Consider the following 26221-nt stretch of genomic DNA (forward strand, 5'->3'; position numbering starts at 1 on the left):
TTGCGATTATCTCGAGAACTAAAAGGGCTACGGAAAAAAGGACTTCATATTCTTGATCCTTAAAGAATTCTCTACAAGATGACACCCTTCTTAAAAAACGACCAAAAATGCATAAAAAAAATGAACGAAAAGATTTTGTTATAAAAAACGCAAAAGATTTCTCTTTTTTATGTTTCAAATTAAAAGTTGGAATTTTTAAATTATGTTTTCGGATTCGGATATATCATTAAATTCTATATCGATTATTTTATTAACTTTTTTTACTAGCATTTACCGTTTAGGCCCTATTTGCATTTGTAATAAAAAAATTAATGTACAGTAGAGTCCGGTTATAATGACATCGAAGGGAATTGACAAACACGTCATAATAAGCGGACGTCATACAAAGCGTTTTGTGAAATGAAAACCCTTTTTTATGTAAATATGTACATATACATACATATTAAATCAAAATCAAAATTGCACGTAATCAGCACATTATAACACATACAAGTGTATTTTTTACTGCAAGTAATCTGTAATTTTTGTCTGCTTTTGTTTTTTCATTTAATTAATTTTCTTGTGATTTTCGAAGCATCTTCGGTTTCAAAACATTTGAATTGAACGATTGCTTAATGCGGTTCTTGTTTTCTAAAAAGCATTGAGATTGTCGAATGACCCACGCCAAATTCGGATTACCTAATGGAAAATACGGATTAAGTCGTGGTCAAGGTGCTGCTGCCCGAATGCTTATATTTATTATTTAAGCATTTGGTCTTTCCGATAGTAAATACATAAAAGTAATTTGACAATCATAAAAGAAATGTAGCAATAAATATAAAAAGTTCGCCACGTGTCGAACGTCGTCGGGTATCAACGAACATTACCGGAGGTGTAAAGAATCATGTTGGTCATTATAACCGGACATAATCTGTTAAAAATGGGTCATAATAAGCGACATGTCACTGTAAGCGAAGTCATTATATCCGACTTTTTTATACAGAATTTTATATGAAAACCAAACTTGGTAGTGTAGTTACGTCATAATAACCGGTTGGTCAATATAAGCGGAGTCATAATAAACGGTTTCTACTGTAATTTGAATAGCGACAAAACCAGACTTAATTTGGGTTATTATTATCAAAAAGCTTTATTTTAGAACAAAATTTTATTAAGATAAAGTATGTGGAATCACATGTTCTTCTATATTTGATAATAAAAAGTTGAAACTTCCAATTTTTATTTTTTGCTTAGGAAATAAAAGCGAAAACGAATAAACTAGTTTTTCGCACTTATTTTGAAAATAATTAGAGATAAAAAAAACCGCTTTTCATATTCGTATGTAGAATTATATTTTACACTATATAACATGTTAAAATTTATAGTTATCAACACTTATGAAATAATTAAGAATGATCAGTAACTTAAAAACTAATTAAGATAGCGCAACCAAACCTGGGTTAATGGATTCCTGTCATTGTTTTTCATCAGTTTGAAAAGTTTGGGCAAAAGTGGCGAGGTAGTTTTATTTGTTCGGTGATGTTATCGGAAAACTGACTTCAAATCTTTCATCCACTTGAAAAACTCAATCAATTAACATTTTCGATTTTCTTGTAGCGTAAAAATATATTTTTCAACCCAAAAACAATCAAGTGTCTCTTAACTCTTTTCAAGACATTTTTCGTCAACTTTGGAAATTGGAAAAACTAAATCAGCCTTGTTGTAAATCCTTATCACGGCCTGAACAAAATTAAGAAAGTTCTTTTCTAACTTTATTACTTTGTGAGAAAATTGCGATGGAAATTTTTTTAGGCATATAGGATATATTTGAAAGGTTTTAACGTTATCTTTTCTAGAATTTCATACTAAGCATTATAGTGTTTTCGGTTTATGTTTATCTCTTCTAGTTCCTGAGATAATTGATTCTTAAGTTTTCATGTGAATACACGTTTTACTTATTGACATCTACAGAAAAAAAACCAGTGGCGGATTATGCTTCAGTGGGGCCCTAGGCGCAAATCAAGTTTGAGGCCCCTAAATCCGAGAATTTTCAAAAACGGTTATTAGCCCAGTAAAATTAATAGTTTTAGCGTACGGGCGCCGCAAAGTCTACTTCAACATTCGTTTGTGCCAAAAACTCATTTCCACACCACCATGAGGTAGAGTTCGTGGCGCGTTTGTTTTTTTTTTATCGTGGTATCCCCAGTAGGCCTAATCCACACGCACTATTCCAAAATTTAATGGATTATCTTCCGATTCGCTCTTCGCGATGGAGCAGGTGTTGTGCGTTAATTGTTTTCAGGACCGATCGAAATATCACAGGTAAAATTTTCTGTCATACTACCGCGATGGGATTATCGTTTTCAATGCTATCTTGGTTCTTGAGTTCATCGTACGTGTGCTCAAAAACGGTAATCGTATTTAAATACAAATTACAAATTTACTTTTCTTGCCTTCTCTTGGGCAAAAATTTCAATAATTTTGTCGTACTCTAGTTTTTAAAAATATCATTTTCTATGAACATTAATGTCATTTAAGTGCTCTTGTGAAGGACTATTGCGCAGATAGTTTTTGACTCGTTTTAAAACTGAAAATGTCCTTTCTCCACTTGCATTAGAAACAGGCAGGGTCAAAAAAATTTGCAGTATTATGTGTATATTTGTTGATTTTAGACCATTACTTAATGTTGCATACATTTCATGTGGATCTCTAATATTTTCTTCTTGTATGTATTTTAGAAAATGAGTTAACTCGTCAGTGAAATAATCTGGCTCAATATCTTTTTCATACTTAGACAATAATCGCTCTACACAATTATTAGTCTCAACAAGGCTTAATTTTAAATCAAAGAAAATTTTAAAATCGTTAAGAACATTGATATAGACATCGCCACTTCGAGTAATTTCTGATGTTAATACATCACATGCAATATAAAAAAATGTTGACAATAAAATAATTTCTTGACGAAAATGCTGTATCATTTTTGTTCGTTTCATCATATGGATATTTGCGTTTTCTTTGTCTCATCTCTTTATAAGAATGATGAGCTGTTAGGATTTAGCCTCCTCTTCAACAGTTTCGAAATTATTTCTGACCTCTGTTATAAATTCGTTTAATGATTTTAATAAACTAACACTATTAAGAATATTTGTCTTTGGTTCTTGTAAGTATTTGCTGGTACCTGATTTTTAATTTCAACATGATTTGCGGTGTTAATCTGCTCTGATGTGCTTTGGGGAGGATTATCCTGATTTAATGATGGTCGTATTAAATATGATGACAAGGAATTTTTTGAACATCATTTCTTTTTCCTTTTGTACTTTCAGTTTTCGCTTTTCCGCGCCGGATAAATATGTTCGTTGCATTTTAAATTTTACATTGCAAAATAATTACACAAATATTGCACAAATATGTTTTGTAAAAATTATAAGAAATAATAAATAATAATAAATAATAAATATAATAAGAAATATTAACGAAGTACCTTTACAGAAGCTCTTGTTGATTATTAACTGCAGTTTTGAAAATCACCCACGCCAAATCGTCTATGCACAACACTTCGAGAAAAAAACTTTTGTAGAACTAGTGTTGTCGGGGTTGTGATTCAAGACTCACTGACCACTCTCTGTTTTTTTTTAGTCCAACTACCACCCCAAAAATCTAGATAAAAATTGTAGGAGGATAAACGTTGGTTCAACGTGTTCCGCAGATGTGAAAAAATGATAGAAAGACGAAATAATTAATATTCCAAAAAAGAAAGTTACCCGCTATTTTACAACCTCAATGGAATATTCCTCAACTCATCTCCTCCACAGATGTTCGAAATTTAAAAAAATTGGCAATATTCTACTCGCATTATACAGTAGAATCTTGATAACTCGAATGTCAAGGGAAACCAAAAAAAATTCGAGATAGCAAGTTTTCGACTTAACAAGAATTTCGAGATATGAAGAGTTAACTCATCAAATTTCGACATAAAAAGGCACAATTTCATAGAACATTTATTACGACAAATTACATTAGGTAACATAAAATGAGAGTCAAGTACATAATTATAATGAATGAACTTACACTGTATGTTTTAAATAATTGATAAAAAATCTGTTATCTTCGTTTGATTCAAGCCATTTACAGATTTTTTATCGATTATTTTTTCTAGTTCATGTAGTGAACCGAATATACCTATGATACTCGATATCATTACATCTTTCAATGTAAGTTCGTAGTGTATCAATTGCTGTATTATACTCATTTTGTTGCTTGTTAACAGCCAAACAAATATGTACTGACTGAGCCAAGTAACCAAAAGTGACCAAAAATGAAGAAACATAACATCTGTGTATCTTAGAAATTAGAAAGTTTATTGAATGAATTCATTCATTCCTTGCACGTGTGCAAAACAAAAACAATAGATAAGAGGCCCCGAGCCCCGAACATTCCTTTTTGATTTTATTGCCACGAGTTTTAAGCTCCGGGAATCCCGAGTTTTGAGCTCCGGGAATCTCGAGTAAGAAATCATAAAATTCGTTAAAATAAGGTTCGAGTTATCAAGATTCTACTGTAGCTACAACTTTCTAATGCAATATTCAAGAAAAGGTCACAAAAATTCGTGGCAGAAAACATCCAAATTTTATTTTAAACAGTTTGTCATAAAGAAATAAAATCGGAGATAAAAAGTTTTAAGTCAGCTATATATCCGTGACGGTTGCTTTGCGGACACGTGTGAAATGCCGTTTTGGGCGCCAAGTGAAAACCAATACGCTATTCATAAAGGCTGAGGTCAAAACCAACTGATGAAGTATTTGTGGAAGGCATGTAATTAAACGAACTTTATTTTTTCGATTTTTAACTTGTCAATTCATTAAATGCACCACCCCCAACCCTCCGACCGCCCCACAAATAATACCAAACAAGGTAGCTTACCTTACCACCACCCCAACTCCCCGACTACCCCTCACCACTACCCCCGACCGCCCACAAATAATACCAAACAAGGTAGCCTACCTAACCACCACCCCAACCCCCAACCACCCCAACACCACAAATTATAAAGTTTCAATTTAAAAAGTTGATTCAAAGCACTCAAAGTTGATTTAAGCTTAAACCTGAATATATAAGTGCATTGTATTAAAATATAAGTTATACAATCTATAGTGCATAATATGAATTTCTTAGTGCAAAGTATGAAAACTTAAGTGCGGCTGTTCAAGTGGATTGTATTTTAACTAAAGTGCATTTAATATATCCCCTATGCACTATAGATTGTATAACTTATATTTTAATACAATGCACTTATATATTCAGGTTTAAGCTTAAATCAACTTTGAGTGCTTTGAATCAACTTTTTAAATTGAAACTTTATAATTTGTGGTGTTGGGGTGGTTGGGGGGTTGGGGGTGGTGGTTAGGTAGGCTACCTTGTTTGGTATTATTTGTGGGGCGGTCGGGGGTAGTGGTGAGGGGGTAGTCGGGGAGTTGGGGTGGTGGTAAGGTAAGCTACCTTGTTTGGTATTATTTGTGGGCGGTCGGGGGTTGGGGTAGTGGTTAGGTAGGCTCCCTTGTTTGGTATTATTTGTGGGGTGGTTGGGGGTTGGGGTGAGGAGGTGGTTGGCGGTTGGGGGTTGGGGGTGGTGGTTAGGTAGGCTACCTAAAAGGGGCCGGCTAAGAGTACGGCACGTACTTAATACTGCAAGTTTTATAAGTGCAAAGTATTAATTTCATAGTGGAAAGCATTTTATTCAAGTGGAATTCATTTTTCAAAGTGCAAATATTTATTTTTAAGTTCAGTTCTGTATTTTTAAGTGCAAACATTAATTATAAGTGCATTTAATGAATTGACAAGTTAAAAATCGAAAAAATAAAGTTCGTTTAATTACATGCCTAGTGCATAATATGAATTTCTTAGTGCAAAGTATGAAAACTTAAGTGCGGCTGTTCAAGTGGATTGTATTTTAACTAAAGTGCATTTAATATATCCCCTTTGTGGAATTACTATGTCTATATGGGACATATAAGTGCCAGGGGCCCCTCAGGCAGCCGGGGCCCCCCAGGCAGCCGGGGCCCTAGGCGCGCGCCTAGTGCGCCTATGCCGTAATCCGCCACTAAAAAACCTTAGTTTTATTAAGTGAAAAGTTGTTTAAATTGGATAATTAAGAGCCTCCATACACAATGGGGTAGTTTGTTTGTATAAATGAGTTTTAACTGAGGGAGTTTTAGCACTGTGACTGTCCTGCACAGTCCTGACGATGCCCTCACCGACGAAACGATCGAAACGTCGATTCTTCAATTAAACCAGTGCAAATTGATTAAAAACGCTCTGAGTGAAAATACATTTAATGGTTTTTCTTGCTAATTACTTAGTTCACGTTATATTCGTTTATTATCTTATCCATTGTGACTGTACCTATGAAATCATATGTATCCTACCGGCTGTATGTGCCAGGCGCGCGCTTGTTTGTATACATTGTAAATTAAGCACATCACCAACAATGTGACAAATTAGTAAACAAACAACTATGAAATAATGTGATTGTTAATATATCTGTAACATCCATCTTTATCGAGTCACAAACTATAATTTAACAGAAAACATGAGTGCCACAATGATTTCAGAGCAATTGTAAGTTAAAACTCAATTTAAGGTTAACTTCAGTTAACTAGCTATGTAACTTATTAACGAAAATTTTATACTTTTAGCGACGATTCTTTAAATACAACAAATCTTTCGCATAATGCCGCTCGTTACAAAACTCCTGGATCAAAAAATACTCAAGCTATACGTCGACATGAATTATTACAAGCAATCAAAGAGTAAGTAAATTAATAAATATGTAAATCATACTAAAACAAGTGAATACTGTTTCATTTTTTGATTAGAAGGCGACATGCATCTATGGATGAAAAGCGCCACATTAATGAAGTATTTCCAAGTGATGAAAATGTACATAAAATGGAAGAAAGTGAACAAATGGATACTGTAATATCACCTAACAAGAGAAGGAATAAAAAGTTATATGCTAATAAATTAATGTTGTCCGAGTGGTTGCTAGAGAAACCTTTTGATTTTGAAGAGAAATGGTTGATGAAAGTATGTTGTACAGGAGTAAGGAATCTTGTTGTTGCAAACAAGGTATGTTTAAAATATTTAAATTTACTTATAATATTCATATACACTTAATATTTTAGGGTAAAACAAAAAGCTTTTCCAAGTCAGGCCACTTCATCAGACAGTTTCAATCACAATTACCTGGTGGCAGTAGCTCCACACCAATGAAGTTTACCATCTTAGATTGTGTATACAGTCAAGATGAAAATACATATTATGTATTAGATGTTCTTGTTTGGAATTCATATTCAGTCATAAATTCATCTGTAAGTATCGCAAAGACATAGGCAACCCAACATTCACGACGCCATTTTATTTCAGACCGAGTTCCGATTTTTCTTTGTTGAATCCAAACTACAAGAATGCGAACTTCAACACATTAGCAAAGGAAACGCATATAAATTCATCTACACCCCTCATAGACCAGCAGACTTATGTACGATTGCCGAAACTTTCGCTCACCATACGCCTGCGATCGATGGTGTTTTATTCTATCATTCGGAGGTAAGTTATTTATCGCAAGTTACACCACTCGTCGGTTGGCTCAAAGTTTACATGTTACCTGAAGTGATAGGCATACCAATACATTCAGATTATCTTTCGCAAAAGCCCGAAACATACACTAACTTTCTAGAATATGTTCAGAACTTCGATAAACTCGAACGCAAACGCCACAGGAGAACAAAAAACAAACGTGTTGATGTAGAAATGATAGATTTAGATCTCTCCGAAAACATGGACAGTAATTTTGATTTAACTGAAGAATCTGTGATGGAATAATATTAATCTGTATTAATTTTAATCATTTTAAAGTGTAGTCATGTCAAAAAGGTAAAAAAATCAAAGTAAAAATAATAATAACCTACTGAATGTTTATTTTAGATCAGAGACATTTAATATGCACATAAGTACATTACATGTTACATCTTGCATACAGTATTTCAGAAAAATATGTGAATACAGACTCTTTTTCAGTTTCGATTGACTCTTTTCAGTAAATTTTCGCATTCTCATCACTCTAATAAGGCTACTTCTATTTGTTCCAAATATTTTGAAAGTTGAATGTCAAAGTTTGGTTCCAATTGTGTGCTTGACATCACAACTCGCTCAGCACTTTACAGCCCTTAATGAATAAAGTAAAAAAAAAACTTTAACTCTCGTTCAACGACAATGATTACAATACGGCATGTATTACAATAAGTTACTCGTCACTTTCTTACAAATCATGCGATTTAAATAAGACTTACTTAAAAAAACTTAATTTATATTCTCGTGCCTAAATAAATAAATTCAAGAATTCGTAAACGTCAACATAACAGAAATGTAGGTACTTTATGGAAGGCGATCATCTACGATCGATTGGAATTCGTTGAAGTTGGAGGATGGCTATCTACGTGTGCGGGGTGGTGTTGGGGATATGAGATGGTTTACATGTGGCGCGTGTTGCCGAAATTGATGCCGGATTGATTGGCTCCCTTGTTGCTGCCCATCTGCAGGCCGATGATGGTCTGGCCGGCTTTGAGCTTGTCCTCGGAGAAGTGTCGCTCGTTCTTCTCGGCTTCCTTGGGGCCCATACCATGTAGGCCGTAATTATGCGCCTGGAATCAAGACAAGAGTCAGTAAATTAATGAATTAATCCTTTTAGTTTAGTAATTTAGGGTGTGGATCAATGTGCGGTGTATGTAGTTAGTAGTTATTGTATTAAGTATGATTTATAGCTCTCCCTATAATTAAATTTACATCAGATTGTAATGATCGAATGGGGTTTGTGGGTTGAGTGGGTGGCGAATGTATGTCGTTCGCAAACAATGGGCGAAAAAGGGGGCACGGAGGAAAGAAAATCGACTTTTCGCCAGTGGGCAGCGTGTGTTTTGCCCAGCGCGAATATTTCGCGGCGAGCATAAAGCAAACACGCACGCATTCGCGATTTTCAGTCGGGGAAAATACCCCCATGGTGTAACATCGCATAAAGTGTCTTCTATTCAAACTGAGTGCCTTATACAACTCACATAATCGGTGAGTTTATTTTTATATTTAAACAGTTCTTATTTTTTATTTTTGTTTGAAATTACCTTCCGTCCCAGTGATTGTAAACAAATCACAACCGAATTCAAATTCTGACGTTCCCACAAATCAACAGTCTGGAAGGTTTCCTGCGCTGGCACACCGAATGCACGCGCCGCTTCCAAGAATGCGTTAATGTTCTCCATGCACTTGAACGCCATCTGTGATTGGTTCACTTTTTTCACACTGCCGGGTTTGATCACGTTGGCCAATCTGCAACACACACACACACAATACCAACGTATTTTTAAGTAAACATAAGATAATAATTATATGCATTTATATGCACATGTTATTTGCATGAAACAAATACGGCATGTGACTCACTTGCATAGTAGTGTGCCGTCCTTGAGCACCTCGTAGAAGTTGTCCATGTCGCCGGCGGTGTTGATGTCATCTTCGGTGATCGACCGAATCCATTCGAGAGATTCTTGCGCCAACTCTTCGCTATATTTGGCATTTACCTAAAACGATCGAGACCAACATTAGGTAAAAATCTATTAAATTTAAGCATGAATGGTTATATTTTAATAATACGTAAAATATACGTGTGACATGTTATGGCTGATGTTATTTATTGTTGTTATTTAGTGATATTTACATCAAAATGATAGTTTCACGCGATATTTAGGTTCGTTTTGATGGTATGAAGTGCACGCACCCGCTTGGTTCGCACCAGCCGAGCTAAAAGTACATTTAATTTGCATTTATAGAGGCAAAGCGAGCGCGAAATTAGCATGAAAATTCCTTGTACGTACAACAATCACGTAGGCGAACGCGTGCTGTGCGCATGTTTCGCAAGATTAATCACGGAGAATTCAGACAACACAAAAAGTGTAATTAATGTTAACAAAAAAACTAATTGTTAGTCATTGACTAACAAAATTTACAAAAAAATCTCACAATACCTTTAAAACAAAAATAAGACGTTGACAGTTAATTTGACAGCAAGAAAAAACATTTTAGGCGCATGCGCAAACGAGCTGAAATCTAACCGGTGCATTCTAACCTAAAAATTTTGACGTCTTCATAATTATAAGCTTAAAAATGCTGATTAAAATTACTCCGTAATGCATTGGTAAGATTATATTCAACTTAATGATTCAACAATTGTTTTCTAGCTGTTATCAGCTAACACATATCCATAATAATGTTTCCATGTTTTAATGTCAACTGTTAACCAGTTGAAACTAACCGGCTGCTGCTTCGATAACGTCAATAGCGTTTTTTCAATCGCCTATCGCAGTGCAATGCAGTGCAATGCATTATGATTATTACGACGATTGCAGGCGCATTTTGTGAATGTTATAGCATGCGCTGCGTGCTGATTGCTTACGCTTGTACAGCTTAAGCCATAAAGCAAAGCTATGTGCTCTTGAAGCACTTTTAAGGCTTGGTGCGCGTGCGTGCGGTGTCGCGATAACCATAAAAGGTGTCTAACCAACTTTAACTTTACCATCACCGCATGTGGCGCAAAAAAATCGAAATCCAACCGCAATAAATTCATAAATGTAATAAATATTTTAAAATTAAAAGTAAACTAATCTAGATTAGAAATATAATAACATTTAATACGTTTTATAAATTAATGAGTAATTTTTAAAGTTAATTAGATGTATTGTTACACTCGGTATATAGTTTGTGGTAATGAAGTAATAGTAATGTGAAACGCACACGAGCAGAAGAATTACGTCATTCTGACTCATTCCCAAATAAAAAAAATATAAGAGAATCGCCCGACGACAAACGAGTTTTCAACTCATCGGAATTTATTTATCGCAAATATTTCAGATTTCTTCAATCATTAACGAGAAATGTTTCGGGAATTAAAAAGATATTTTCGGTTGTTTTCTTTTTGTTAATTTTTAACGCTCTATAAACTCAACAATTCGAATAATTCTACGCTTGTGTAGCACTATCTGAACAATAGTTTTTTTTTCATGGCTCAGCAAGAATTTTCGTGGGTGCGAATAATTCGCGGCGCACAATTAACGCGATTATCGGTTATCGCGTTCGCTGCTTGATTAATTAAGCATGCTAATCATTCGCTGGCGTATGGCTAACATGTTCGTTATTTCCGTTAGAATGAAAAATGGCTCTGGTAGGATTTTTTATTATAGCATTCAACGAATTGTTCAACACTTGAATGACGAATTAATCAAGTGTTTAAATTAGATGTTTAGTTGAGCAGTGGTTGAAATGGAAACTGAGTTATTTTTAGGCATGATGTGATTAACTTTAATATTTATTTATCATACGGAATGGTCAATATTTAATCATCAACAAGGCGGTTAGCCGAAAACGTCTGTTTGTCGGTTGGTGAGTGTGTCGTTAATAACAGCAACAAATCGTTAATTTGTGTCGAATGAAATCATTCGAATGTGTGTATCCAAAGGGCAAATGCCGAGATTGGGAAATCAGTAATTGATTCATTAGAGTTAACGAATGACTTCAAAGGAACCGCGCCGCTAAGTAATATTATAAATGCGGTTGTGAGTTTGTTTGTTTGTGACGCTTTCACGGGAAAATCACTGAACAAATTTTGATAAATTTTTGTATAGAGATATATTTGTTGATGGAAAAGTAAATAAGGCACTTTTTATCGCAAAAATATACGTATAAGGGTGTAAAAAAAGAGATGAAAGTTGATTTTGAGATTAAATCATAGGTATAGTTATATAATTTGAACAAAGATGGCGCTAAAGTGCATAATTAACATTTCTTTTATTTTTTTATTTAAAATGGAGAATTTTATTCGCGTATTTTGCATATAATATTACCAATAAATTTAATTGTTTATTAAAATCGGGAGCAAAGTTAATAAACGGAAATTTGCGCTTGTAATCTTTATTTATTATTTATTCATTGTTATCTTAACCAGTCTGAATATAAACTTTCAATATTATAAGAAAAATATCAAGTTAATATTCAAGTTACGCGATTTTACCGTTGGCGTTTTTTTTTTGTTATCATTGCTCGTGCAATATTTATGCTTACTCTGCTTAAAAGTATAAAAATTTACATTGCCAACTATGTCTATGTCTATATTGACACTTTTGATGTGTTTACAGAGTATGCAGTGTGCGCACATTTTGCAATCCAGGCGAACAAAACTGCTGACGTCATTCGCGAATGGGAAGCAGGCGCGAGTAATCCGGGTGAACTTGATCCCGTTTTCCCAGCGCGCATCGATTTTCACTGCACGCGCCCTTCCCTGACCTATATTCGTCCTGCGTCTCCATATGGTAAATAAAACCGACTAAAACCTGTTCAACCAGCTACAAGAAGGCCGAAAATCTTATTTATTTTATTATTGTTTTGTTATTCGTTTTGATATGTTATGAAAATCGTGATCTAGATCTACATTCAAGAGTATCATCCATTATTTCCGACCTTGACGCCGATTAAACTGCAGTAATTTAAGTAATTGTAATATTTATACCAACAATAGGGCGTCGCGGCATGTCCGAATGCAAATCTCTCTTCGCATTGTGCGCGTTTTTCGTGGGAACTTCTTTAACATGCGCGCACGACATCGCCGGAAGTTCATGGTGAATAATTATGTGCAAATCGTAATTATCATTTCCGGTTTATTACGAATCAGATTTAGCCACAGCCCACGGCACTATCGACCTACAAACCGCCCGACTAATAAAAGAAAAAATGCAACAAGTTTAACATGAGAAACCTTCTCAGTTTTTATTTCGAGTGTGGTGGAATCTGCCAAACACGTTTTTCGATCATATTATCATTCAACTCAACTTGAATATGATTTGTACACTTGTATTTTGAAGTTTTACACTTTTAATTATTGATTTAAGTATTGATTGGTTTGTGCACTTACTTTTCTTTGAGCTTCAGCTGCAAATCCGCTCTTGGTCGCACGGTTGGTAGCCATTGCGTTAGTTGTGTGTTGGTGTGAGAATGTGTGTATAAATTAAATTAAGGAATGCGTGTGGAGGGCACTCGTGCACTGTGCTGCGCGCGAACTCGCGATGCGACCGACTCCGGTTGTAACCCGACAAGCGACTAAAAAGAGTCCGGTGCGCGCGACGCGAACCGGCTCCGGCACCGAAACCGCGCGGTTTCGAAGGTTCGGTCGGTGTAGAAGGTGGGATCAACATCTACATTCTCAAATAATATACGTTACCAGTTTAGGTTTTAGATATTATTGTTTACTCAGTTAGTATGCATTTTGAGGTCTGTTCAAGTTCAATAATAGGTACATTATTAGAAAAATAAACAAATAAATATAACTATAGATAAGAAAGTGTTCGTACAATGGAGTTGAGTGTATTTGTAATGAAATCATCGAAAAAATGATTAATCATTTGGTTAGGAAAGTACCGACAGTCTAGAATATGTGATTAAACTTTGATTGAGCAGACTTTACTTTGAACTAATATTTTTATTAATTTGTTATTTAATAATCGGATATTTTGCGTAATTGTTTTGTTCTAGAGGTAATGTAGTGCTGTTTGTAGGTAGATGCTAATACTGAGTTTATTCTCAATTAAAAGTGCCGGGTTGGTTCAGTGTTATTATTCAGAGCAAACAATCTTCGTTTGTTTAGGTGTATCTCATATTACTGATAATTTATGATTCAATAATGTGAATTATGCAGATTTGCTTAAATTCTTTGAATGATATATTTATTTAAGTTTTTATGAGATTGATAAACTTAAATAAATATATAGGTATTATATTAACAATGGATTATGTATTCTGCAAAGAAAATAAAATCTTTGATTAAGTAGGTATCTATTACTCGCGACTTTCCGGCAGTTTTCGATAATAATAAGTAATTTTTCAATTCTTGTTGAAGACCTAGTATGTGTTTAATTAATAAGATTCGCAAATTTATTTTATTTTATTATTTTAAAGAAATGAGAATTGCTAAATACACATTCAATTATTTAGCTATAACTATGGTTGAATCTATGCTAATTTTTCCTTATTTTACACCATTTATATATTTAATTTTTGATATTTTAATAGTTATTCTGCTATTCGGTTCTGAGACGAATCCAACAAATCATAGGTCATCAAAATCTGTCAAGCCATTTTTGAGTTATACATGCTGTAACTAACACAACTAAGTTTTATGTATAGAAGTTTATAAGTTTTCCAATACTTTTTTTCTTATTGATAAATTCATAACTCGATTTATAAATTGTTGCTATTCAGCCAGTATGGCTAAATGAATCATATTATATACATGGTAGCAACAATAGCAAACTATACGACTATAGGTAGTAGTTCCAAATGTAATGAGCTAAAGCTAATTTTAAAACCATAGAAACGAATGACAATGTTTATAATGCAATACAACTAATGTCTTCTTTTGTTTCTTTTATTTTGACTGTTTTTGTTATATTGTTGCAATTACACAAACAAACATGAAAAGACAAAGTGCAGTTTATCGCCGGTTAAGCAAGATACATACGTACAAGTGGCATTACGTATTGCTACATCAAATTGCTTAGCAGTAGGCTACCTAGAAAGAATTCAATAATAGGCATATTATAAACTAATAATAATAAAAATAACAATAAACAATTATTATAACTTTAATAAACCATTACGCGTAGTATTATAGACGCTGGAGTATGCAAAAAATAGGACAATTCAATCGAACATCGGAATAGAGTTCCAAATAGGTCACATATAAAGGATTTGGCCACCTAATTTTTTAGCCGTGTAAGGTTTCCTGGCAATTCTTTTTTTGTTAATAAGATTAGTAGTATTACTATGAGTTTTAAATACTTTTACATAGTTTTTGGTACTTTTGGTTGCTATTCCACATAAATTGGACCATATCTCGCAAACTGGCAGAATATTTGTAGTTTTTTTTTATCATACTGAAAAGAAAAGGTGGTTCTTTTGTAGTGAATACGCGACAGGACTTAGAACTGCCCTAAAACTCACTCGCTGCGTTTTTCCGTAGAGACCGACCGAAATTTCGGTTTCGGTTTCGGTTTCGGCCAGTTTCGGCCAAGAAATCGAGTTTCGGCTTCAGTTTCGGTTTCGGCCGCACCGAAACTCACTTTTCGTGAATTGTCGTGCGTCGCTCGGCTAACTTCGCGGCTAATGGCGGTCGTTACTTGCCATCTTAGTTCGCTCATATTAATACTATATTAAGTATCCAGTGACTAAACGAGGACTTTACTCCCGAAACTGATTATGTATCTAAAAAACGTGGAAAAACTTGCGATGTGTAGGTAAAAGTAGAAAAATATGTTTATGTAAATTAGTTTCGGTTTCGGTTTCGGTTTCGGCCGAAACTGATTGCAGGGCCGAAATTTCGGTTTCGGTTTCGGCTAAAATTGAGTTTCGGTCGGACTCTAGTTTTTCGAATGACAATTGTGAAATAATATGTTTTGGTGTAAACGGGCAGCCTACAATAAAAATAACCTTTCAGTAGGTGTTATAATTAGTACCTATATAAATTGACTTTATTAAATCTTGCTCTTTGAAACATACGCGAACAAAAAAAGATGTCATTGATAACAAGTCCATGCCGTGCATGACGCTTGTTTATCGTTTATACTTTTTTGTTTAACCATTGAATTAGTGACTCATAGTCCAATCGATAAATAATTTAATACACGAGTTCATACACAGACATCTGTCCTCACTTGAACACAAATTATTAATTTACAAATCAAAGTTGAAAATCGATATGCGACTTATTTGGTCACTATTACATATTATATATCTACAACTCCATAAATTTGAATGAAACGATCATGATCTAACAATATGTCTAATAAATTGCTTTTAGGTGTCTGGCAACTAAAAAGAATGACTAATCTTCTACATCAGACCGCGACACATTATGCTAAAAATTTAAATTAATGCTAATCAAAACTCAAGTGGAAAAGTGGAACAAACGATTAAGTTTTACTCAGAATTTAGATTAAAATATCAATATTATTTTATTAACTAGCTTTTGCCCGTGAATTCTTCTTGGTAGTGTTTAATAAAAATGTGTGAAATGTGTGAAATGTGTTAATGTGTCAATTCTATCAATAAGATTCACAAGTTTATTTTGAAGAAATTAATTATATAAAGAATTGCTAATGATGCACTTAGCGCGCCATCTCGGATTCAACTATTTAACTATAACTATGATTGAATCTCAATGTCAACTTTTATCCTAAAGAAAAGGGCTGTCTTTAGGGCAATTATTCGAATTTTTGTCGCCGTAAAAACCATCCTTTGACTTTAACGAACATTTTAAAAAAGGAATTGGCCAAATTGGTCTAGGCGTTGTTGAGTTAGGCGCTTACCAACAGATTTTGCGATTCATTTTTGTATTATAGATATGAGCATCTCTAGATGTAATACCTATATTTGTATTTGTAAATTTTGATTTGTTTTATTCAATTAGACCAAATTTGGTGCGATAATAAGAAAAAGCAGGCGCCAGCCTTGACCAATCGCTAGCTGTCATCTACACACATATCTTGCGCTACATTTGCTATATATTTCATTCTGCTTTAATAGTATGCGCACTATCGGAGTTAATCTAACACAATCAAAGCATGAAACTTGTCGTCCGAGACTTGCGTCACGCTAGATGGCTATATATGACGAATCGTCGCCATCGTCGGCGTCCCAACACGAATACGCTCCCTAAATGGAAGAAAACAAGATTAGCAAGACCATAACTACTCATATCTAAGACAAATTTCTATATATATCATCAATTAGGTATTAAAAAATGCATCACAAGAAGAAATACATTACATACGAATTAAATAGCATACGAATAATAGATTCGTATTAGCTGGAATTTAAATGTTAAACGAGTTTAGTACTGCATAGTGCAGATGTAGTGGCAGTGGCAGTTTAGTAATTATCAATTTATTAATGCATTTATTCTGTTTTAATACTGCTTCGACTTTTACTTTTTATTCATATTTCAATTCTTAGCGTTTTTATCAGTGGCACTGCGTGCTTGTGCCTGCATTTGTTAAAGTAATGCATATTTAAGCATGCTAAGAATGCACGCAGATTCGCAATGCGTTTAATGAAAGTTGATTACATATCGGACAGAGCGTCGGATATTAATAAGTATTCCAGCGTATTTTCAAGTTATAATGACATTAATTACATGCTGGTATAACTTGCGATAAAGTAAGAGTTTGTTGCAGGCAAAACCGTCAAATTGTGTTAATTGTAGTGAAGGTTACGGAATGATAAGTGTCAATTATTTTAATTTATTAGTTTGGTGTTAAATTGTTACAGACAATTGGCCTTGGAGGAGAACATAGGCTACATTTTGGCATGAAAAAAATACGCGAAGAATGTAAAATTGGTGATAAAAATGTGTTTATAGAATGAAAACTAGTTATACGAATAAAACTGATATGACAAGAGATAAAAATTTAAAATTACTCTAAATTAGGTACTCTTATTATTATAAATTATCTATGTAATTTTTATTTCTTGATATGATTTTAATACAACAACATAGTTTCTTGCACTAAAAACATTATTTATTAGAGAAAGTGGAAGTAGATAAGGCTAAATACTTATTAATCTATTATTACAACCAATGTCGAGGTGAAATTGCTAAAACACTGCTAAAACAGTGTTTTGAAATATGAAGTTTACAAAACAAGTAGTAAAGATAGTGTTATCGTGCCATTATTGCATGTAACACTATAGTGCATGAATAAATCACCGAAATTTACCTTTTTTTTAATTTTTGTATTTGTATTTTATGAAGTAAATGTTATGACTACTAATGAGTATTGAAAAGAATAAAATAATAATGAATTATAACAGGATATGAAATGATAGAAATTGAAATATTGAAATGTTACACCGTTTGATGAACACAAGCACCTCACCGTCGTGCATAACAATAAAAATAATTTACAGTTATCGCCGGTTTCGCGGCACGTTTTACTCGAGCCTTGGCTGGATGCTTTTCGGTATGTGGAAGAATAACCAAATTTAACTACGGCAATTATTTATAATTATTAGTTATTATCTCTATTGTAGTATCATATCTATTCGTTTTTTTAATTTCAATTTTTGGCTTTAATTTCGAAGCCAATTGATATAAATCAATCACTAACTAACAGTATGATGGTATTATAATTTAAGCTGACGTTGTATCTGTTAATTATTAGCTTATGTTTATCTGTAGCATCAAATCTGATTTTGTTTATTTAGTATTTGCGGCACTTATTATATTTGTGCTCTGATTCTTTTTTTACTTTAACATGGCAGTTGATTATTCAGACTTGCTGCTAATTATTTTTGGTATTTTATTGTTTCGTGTTGTCATTAAATTTAGTTTTAATTAGAGGCCGACCGAAATTTCGGTTTCGGTTTCGGTTTCGGCCAGTTTCGGCCAAGAACTCGAGTTTCGGCTTCAGTTTCGGTTTCGGCCAAAAATGGCCGAAACTTTCGGCCGCACCGAAACTCACTTTTCGTGAATTGTCGTGCGACGCTCGGCTAACTTCGCGGCTAATGGCGGTCGTTACTTGCCATCTTTGTTCGCTCATATTAATACTACATTAAGTATCAAGTGACTAAGCGAGGACTTTACTCCCGAAATTGATTATGCATCTAAAAAACGTGGAAAAACTACCGATGTGTAGGTAAAAGTAGAAAAATATGTTTATGTAAATTAGTTTCGGTTTCGGTTTCGGTTTCGGCCGAAACTGATTGCAGGGCCGAAATTTCGGTTTCGGTTTCGGTTTCGGCTAAAATTCACTTTCGGTCGGACTCTAGTTTTAATTTCGCATTCGTCTTAAGATTATTAAGCAAATAATTATATTAAGATTTTGAGTACTGTTTTGGTGTTCAAAAGTTGATGGTTGGGTGATTTTAATGAAGATTTAGTATTTCATTGTACTTACTCGTATGTGTAAAATGTAAATAGTATTCTGTTTGCAAAAAATGAATATTATGTACGGTATTGGTCAATGATTTAAGCGTCATTATGATTCGTATTATATAACTATGGTTAATTTTCCATATCAATTTTCATGTCTTATGTTACACCCCGCAAGTTATTTTTCGTGGTAAACAGTGGTCTACTTGTTTTTCCTTTGTCAAAACTACCTCTACACCAAAATTTCTAAAAATTGGTTGTGTGGTTTCTGCGTAACTGAGCAACAAAAAAATATACTCATATTAGTACAGTCATTTGGTGCTAAAAAACGTGATTGCATCCCATCGCGGATAATATGGAAAAAAATTCTTTCCTGTGATATTTCGATCGATCCTGAAGACAATTAACGCAGAACACTTGGTCTAACGCGAAGAGCGTATCGGAAGACAATCCATTAAATTTTGGAATAGTGCGTGTGGATTAGGCCTACTGGGGATACCACGATAAAAAAAACAAACGCGCCACGTACTCTACCTCATGGTGGTGTGGAAATGAGTTTTTGACAAAAACGAATGTTGAAGTAGACTTTGCGGCGCCCGTACGCTAAAACTACTAATTTTACATGAAAAAGGTACTTACATAAATTATAGGAAATTTTCTCTAGTTTAATTTATTGTATAGATATGTTTATCGTAAAATCAGTCGGAAAGGAGATATGGTTAAAAAACTGTTCTTAGACACCATTTTTCCAAGATGATGGCGCGAGCGAACAAGATACGAGGTGGCAAAGTTTAAATTCGTAAAGAGCACATCGAAATCTATACGAATACCAATTTTCAACAATCCCGCACTATTTTCTAGGCAAAACTACCAAATGACTGGACTATATCTATAATATAACAATTGAATCGCAAAATCAGTTGGTAAGGGCATAACTCAACAGCACCTAGACCAATTTGATCAATTCTTTTATTTAAAATGTTCGTTAAAGTCCAAGGATGGTTTTAATGGCAAGAAAAATCCTAAAGACAGCCCTTTTCTATTGGATAAAAGCTGGTATTGAGATTCAATCATAGTTATAGTTAAATAGTTGAATCCGAGATGGCGCGCTAAGTGCATTATTAGCAATTCTTTATATAATTAATTTCTTTAAAATAAAATTGCGAATCTTATTGATTGGATTGACACATACTATGTCTAGAACAAGAGAGTAAACACGAATTACACTTTTATTTTATACTCCCGCTAGTGTGAACGAAGTCCGTGAGTATTAGGTGGAAGTTTGAAAATCAAAGTTTTTATCCTGAGTCATGCCATTAACGTCATAGATATTGGAAATAATCAATATTGCCCGATTTCTATATATTACTAAAATCTTTTATTATCATTATTAAAAACATGAATAATCAAGATATTCCAGAAGATAATAATAATCATAAATTATCTTGATGCTCATCTTAAAGCGATTAAAGTATTTCCGGCTGGAAATAAATAATTAAAAAAGAACTGTAGATGAAATAAAATTTATAACTTAGATATGTATTTTCGAATTAATTTGTTTTACGTCTACATAATATAAAAATCAGTTGTAGACGCTAAGGCAAACACACTAAAAACACGTTTTTTACAGCCGTAAACAAGTGTCGAATAATTAATAACACATTTAAGACGTTAACAACACTTTAATGATACTTTAATTATAAAATAATTATTAATGAATGTCGCATTAATGATTCCCAAGCATACCTCGATTTAAGTTTCACTTTATAGACACATCTATAACTTTGTAAGTCAACTTGATTTTGTGATGATTTTTTGTGCTGCATGTATATATTTATACATTATACATACTTAAATTTGTTTTAAGTTCGTTAAGTTTGAGTTGTTGTCCATGCTTGGCATGGCGACCTATAAACGAAACGAATGAGATTGAACTGAACGAACGACCATCTGGTAGGTTTACGAGTACGAGTACTATACGTGTATCTTCAGTACTTCTGTGCCGCACTCGCTCTTCGATTCGATTTGTCTTTCTGTTCTTGCACTTGTGGGTTGTGTGACTCTTCCTGCCCGCATGGATGCATCCATCGTGTCGCAGTTTAGTTCGATTAATCAAATTGTAGCCGGGCTCAATTAGGCGCAATTGGTGATATCCGGCCGCCCGCTGTATTGACGCATGCAAAGAGATGTGTATGATGAGAGACGCAAATTGTTTACAACATAACACAACGTACATTGTCGTTAGGTGTATGTAAAACTTATGCTGGACGGATTTTGATGATTTATGATTTTTTGGATTTATCTGCGTTTGGAATAGCAGAATAACAATTAAAATGTTGAAAATTATGGCTTAAATGGTGTTAAATAAGGGATGAAAGTTTATATAGAGATTCTATCATAGTTTTAAGTAAATAATTCAATCATAGATGGCGTTATAGTTATATTATTAGAATTATTATTAGAATTTCTTATTTTTTTAAATAAAATTTTATATAATATTGATAGAATCGACATATATTATGTCTTCAACCAGGAAAAATGAATTATATTTTTATTAAAAAGTACAGACGTGAAGAAATTAAATGTTTATATAGTTTTTACTCATATTAATGGGCCATCTGTTCAACAGAAGCATTGAAAAAATAATTAAACAAGTTGTCTACTGTGTTTTTATGGTTTAATAATTTATTGAATGTTATGCTGATGTGTTTGCAAGCTGCAGAGGCATTTTTAACAGTTGAACACTCCTACGACTTCTATGTCTTCTATGTCTAGAAGATGCCATTACTCTCCGTGAGTTCATTCTACGTTTCTTCATCTCATGCAGTTCAATAACATTGCCACTGAGTGAACTTTGCTTCCAAATGCAAATGAGCGCCAACCGGATATTAATTGAATGTTGCCGCAAATAAACTAGTCATAAAATAAAATTCTTCCACAGTGGAATGTTTCCTTGCGCGTAAAAATTGGAATTTCCGGATGAATTGGCGCGGAATTTAAAATATTGACGCATGTGCGCGCGATGTGTAATGAGCTCATGTTGTTCATGTTTAAACATTTAAAGAGTGATCGTTGGTTGCTCAGCGTGCTTCTTGAGATTTTTTGCACGTCGAGCGCGACGAGTGAAAGTGCACGGCGTGCACATGACGACACGCGAGAGACGGGAGAGAATTGGGTCGCCTTCGCGAACTGAATCATCTCATTAAAATGTACAACGCGTCGTGTGTTGTCACTTGTTTGGATGTAATCGGTTATTCAATGAAATGATCTTGGGTTTTATTCGGGATTAGGAAAATGTTTATTTTGTGATAATATCGGAGGGATTATAGATATGGAGGTGATTTATGCGACGTTATGGCAAATACAAATATTTGCACTCTTTCTTTAGTTTAGGTTTAGGAGTTAATCTTGTTGATTCATGTTTTATTTTTGTTTTTATGTTGTGCGCAGTGCCATCTGCTATTAAAAGTGAGGAGTTACTATAGCGGGAGCATTCTGTGTTGCCTATAGTGAAGTATGAAATGATGAAATGAATTTAAATTGAAAAAACAAAACGTGACCAACGAAAAACTACATAATATCAAAATATATTGTATTTAAATAGCTTTTGCCCGCGACTTCGTCCTGGTAGTATTTAATAAAAATGTAATTCGTTTTTACTTTCTCTTTCTAGACATCGTATGTGTCAATTCTATTAATAAGATTCGCAATTTTATTTTAAAGAAATTAATTATATAAAGCATTGCTAATAATGCACTTTACCGCGCCATCTTGGATTCAACTATGTAACTATAACTATGATAGAATCACAATACCAACTTTTATCCTATCGAAAAGAGCTGTCTTTAGGGTTTTCCCGGCAATTATTCGATTTTTTCTCGCCGTAAAAACTTTCCTTGATCTTTAACGAACAATTAAAAAAATAATTGACCAAATTAGTCAGGGTGTTGTTGAGTTATGCGCTTACCAACAGATTAGCGATTAATTTTTATATTATAGAGATTAATAAAAAAAAAACTTTTGTGGAGAAGTTTGCTCGAAAAAAAAAACTATTTCTTCAATCTTTAACCATGAATAACTCTTTGTTTGCTGACAAGATATTGATGAAACTTTTTAAATTCTATTTGTAATATAATACTATTCCAAACATCCCTATAAATTTTCCGCGTTATGAATCCAAAACAAACATTTTTTTTGATAAAAATATTCATAATTACAGAAGTAATTAATTATTTTTAATGATTTCTATGCCTTGCAAAGTATGATTCACCCTCATCAATATTAATCTACATTGTGTTGCGTACGTAAAAAACTTTGATAATGACAGCTTGTCGATTAGAGTTGATTAAAAGCGATGATCGATATTGAAATAATATCTGCCGGGTATTGTTCATATTTGTGTGCGACCGGGTTTTCTGCGGCCGCACCTGTAATAACATTGGCACCACACAAGTATTACCGCTGCAACTAGTCCCGATGGAGTTATGGACAAAGCGTTTGTGTAGGGATTGGTGTACGGGGTGTGTTTGACCCGGTTGCGCGTGACATGGACGAACTGACGAACATTAAACAGATTATTACAGCGTCATGAATAAACCAGACGCTTTTGTTTGTTACTCGCCACCTTCCATGTCGCGTTGGACGCGAGCGGGGAATTGTGGCGCGGTTTTCGACGTCTCAGGGGCGGCGCGGGTGGCGCATGTGATCCGGCGGCGGCCAATGAACGCGCACCCGGTTGAAAATTCACTTTTCAAAGTGGATTAACCGCGCCGACCACATGAGTAGTAACATTTTACCTTTTGCATTGAACACACCTAAAACATATTATTTTCACACACGTTTTATTTATCACTTGTGTAATACGATAAAAAATCAAGTAATTAAATATTAATTTGTAATTTTACTTTAATGAGAGTTTAATTTCGTTAGATTTTGTTTGATTTGAATTTAAAACTAGTTTTTTTATCTGAATTTTTGCTTTTGTTTGTAGAAATGACGAGGAAAACGATTAATAAAGCGTTAAAGTTCCTCTTCAAGAAGATGCGGCGCTGGAAACGAGATGAGGAAGATTACGAGGAGGATGAAGAGTGTTACTGTGACCAGTGCTACTACTGCTGCGAGGAGTGCGAACGCGAACGGTAAGTGCGTTAGCGCATTATCAAATTAACAACCTTAGTTGGCGGTGATTTAATTACCGTAAAGAGTAGTTTAGCTCCAATGTACACAAAACTATCCATGTTATCCTTCACCGTACCATTTGATGGAATCGCCTACATTCCTAATCCCAAAATTTACATCATGTTTACATCGGAAATTAAAAGATTTTAGTTTTGAAATATAAAATAATAAATTTATTTTAGAAAATAATAAATAATATGGAATTAGTTTTAGCAAAAATTTAAATATTAACAATAATTGTTAAAATTTTAAATAAAAAAAATAATAATTTTAAAACTTAGATTTTAGTTCAAATTTCTCTGCTTACAAATTTTAAACATGATTTAAAAATGACCTTTTAGTTTTACAATTGTTATTGGAACATTAGTATAACTTACGGGTGTACAATGTTGATATTAATAAAATTTGTCGACACATACGATGTGTTTCGATATGATATTTCTTGCGAATTTAAAATTTAATCAATATATTGACATTTCCGTTACAATATGGTAATTTCATAATTTACATTCTTATTATTATTAATATTCGTTATTGCGGTGTACTAGAATGCTATTTTAATGCAAATTATATGCGTTTCCTACAAGAAAATAACAAATTAGTTTATATTTTGCAATTTTTCTTTGAAATTCATTGTTTATATATATATTAATAGAGTATAATTTTCTTGAGATTGATAGTTAATTGCTACATCAACTTCTTCTTCTGGTTGCAAATAAGTTTTATTTTTTTTAGTAAAAATTACTTTTTTTTAAATATTTTAACCCGTTAATATCAGCCACATTAAAATATAATGGAAATAGTAGAAAATTCCAGAATATTACCAATCGATTTTTGTAATTTTCGTAATTATTGTTGCTGGAATTGTTGGGGTAGTTACGGTTAATCTACCATCTACGCTTTTACTGTTTTACATAAATATAAAACAAATACATAGTGTGTTAACATTTACAAAAAAGAACATAATAACTAAAAGTTAAATAAAACTTTTACAAATTATTATATTAAGTAGGTAACATATTTATAAAATTAATTTTGTCTTTGTTTTTCATTAAAAAAAATGGCTTAACACCCTGTATATAAAACAAAAACATTAGCCACAACAATGTTGGTAATTTGTGTTTTGTTTTAGTTGTAGTTTACGCTGATTATAGTATATTACACAATTTCACAAACTTTATTCGGTAAAAAGTTTTGTGATAAATTTTAGGAGCAGAAAGTTAATATTTATTATGTATTTAATAACATTGCGTAAAATTTTGTAATGCCATCCTTATTTAAAATCATATCATCGCAAAGTGATTACTCAAGTTCTTTTTTCTTTTTTTCTTTCTTTTTTTTATAACAGTACACAAATCATTCTTGCTTTGTTCCCTGTGACAATTCTTACCCTTTCTCGCAACGAAAAAAAAGTGCGTGGTCGTGATTCGAGCGTACGATTGCACTTCCAGAATGATTTTGGAGGCAAGTGCGCAGAGCAGGTGGAACCTCGTGGTGTTGTATCGACCGACCAGGGCAGACTCGGTGCCGCCACCGTCGCGGCGTAGCGCCACCGGCAGCGCCGTCGCCACAGCCGCCGCCAGTACGACATGTGACGCTCGGCCCGCGCGGTTCCCAGCCAACATGGGCAATGGAATGAACAAGGTTAGTGTGTTACGAGTCCACGTTATAATCACACCCAATTTTTGTTATTTTCAATCAATTTTGCGTCAATTATTAGTGACAATGATGAAAATTAAACATAAATATCACTTTAAGTATATTATAATTAAAATTTATGCATAGAAGAAGTAGGAAATCAAGGAAATGCTAATTTTAGCTGAGGGTATTATTCGTAGCGGTGATAAAAACGCACATGTTCATTACGCTCAATGCCTTTTATCCTAATGAATTAAAACTTTTTTGTCGTTGGTGGTAATTTATGACATGTTGACCCAATATGCTACCAATCAGTGGTTTGTTATTGTTTGCTTGTTCTCTTCTTGTATTCTTGCTTTTCGTTTTCTTTTCGTTTGCGTTGCGTGCGCTTAGATCAATTGC

The 26221-nt window shown here is 33.7% G+C and overlaps 2 protein-coding genes and 1 long non-coding RNA gene across 8 annotated transcripts in view; 1 reads left to right on the forward strand and 2 right to left on the reverse strand.

Moving 5' to 3' along the window:
• Positions 1–7206: 7206 nt before the first annotated feature.
• The window catches only part of LOC135802861 (protein phosphatase Slingshot), a 32731-nt gene continuing 13716 nt past the window's right edge, over positions 7207–26221 (forward strand). For 4 of the 6 annotated variants that reach the window (XM_065316481.1, XM_065316483.1, XM_065316484.1 and 1 more), the window contains exons 1-4: positions 7207–7349; positions 7405–7587; positions 23994–24141; positions 25633–25825. In XM_065316481.1, the coding sequence (XP_065172553.1) occupies positions 7518–7587; positions 23994–24141; positions 25633–25825 (411 nt within the window). In that variant the 5' untranslated portion in view covers positions 7207–7349; positions 7405–7517. Of the gene's footprint in view, positions 7350–7404; positions 7588–9511; positions 9637–23732; positions 23880–23993; positions 24142–25632; positions 25826–26221 lie in introns of those variants that run through there. The other 2 variants (XM_065316487.1, XM_065316486.1) reach the window with 2 other exon arrangements.
• On the reverse strand, positions 7942–13193 carry Chd64 (calponin 3). Its single transcript, XM_065316488.1, has 4 exons — positions 12992–13193; positions 9475–9611; positions 9156–9360; positions 7942–8681 (listed from the first exon to the last, which is right to left on the reverse strand). Exons 1-4 carry the CDS (start codon positions 13043–13045, stop codon positions 8511–8513), a joined length of 567 nt encoding a protein of 188 aa, XP_065172560.1. The 5' UTR covers positions 13046–13193; the 3' UTR covers positions 7942–8510.
• LOC135802871 (uncharacterized) lies at positions 20359–21129 on the reverse strand. Its single transcript, XR_010550651.1, has 2 exons — positions 20967–21129; positions 20359–20911 (listed from the first exon to the last, which is right to left on the reverse strand). It is a non-coding gene; the product is annotated as an uncharacterized lncRNA (long non-coding RNA).

This window comes from Atheta coriaria, unplaced genomic scaffold (assembly GCF_025399875.1).
Source record: "Atheta coriaria isolate IRGN ID8LTWV9N9 unplaced genomic scaffold, Caltech_Dcor_3.1 hic_scaffold_64_pilon, whole genome shotgun sequence".
Classification (NCBI taxonomy): Eukaryota; Metazoa; Arthropoda; class Insecta; order Coleoptera; family Staphylinidae; genus Dalotia; species Dalotia coriaria.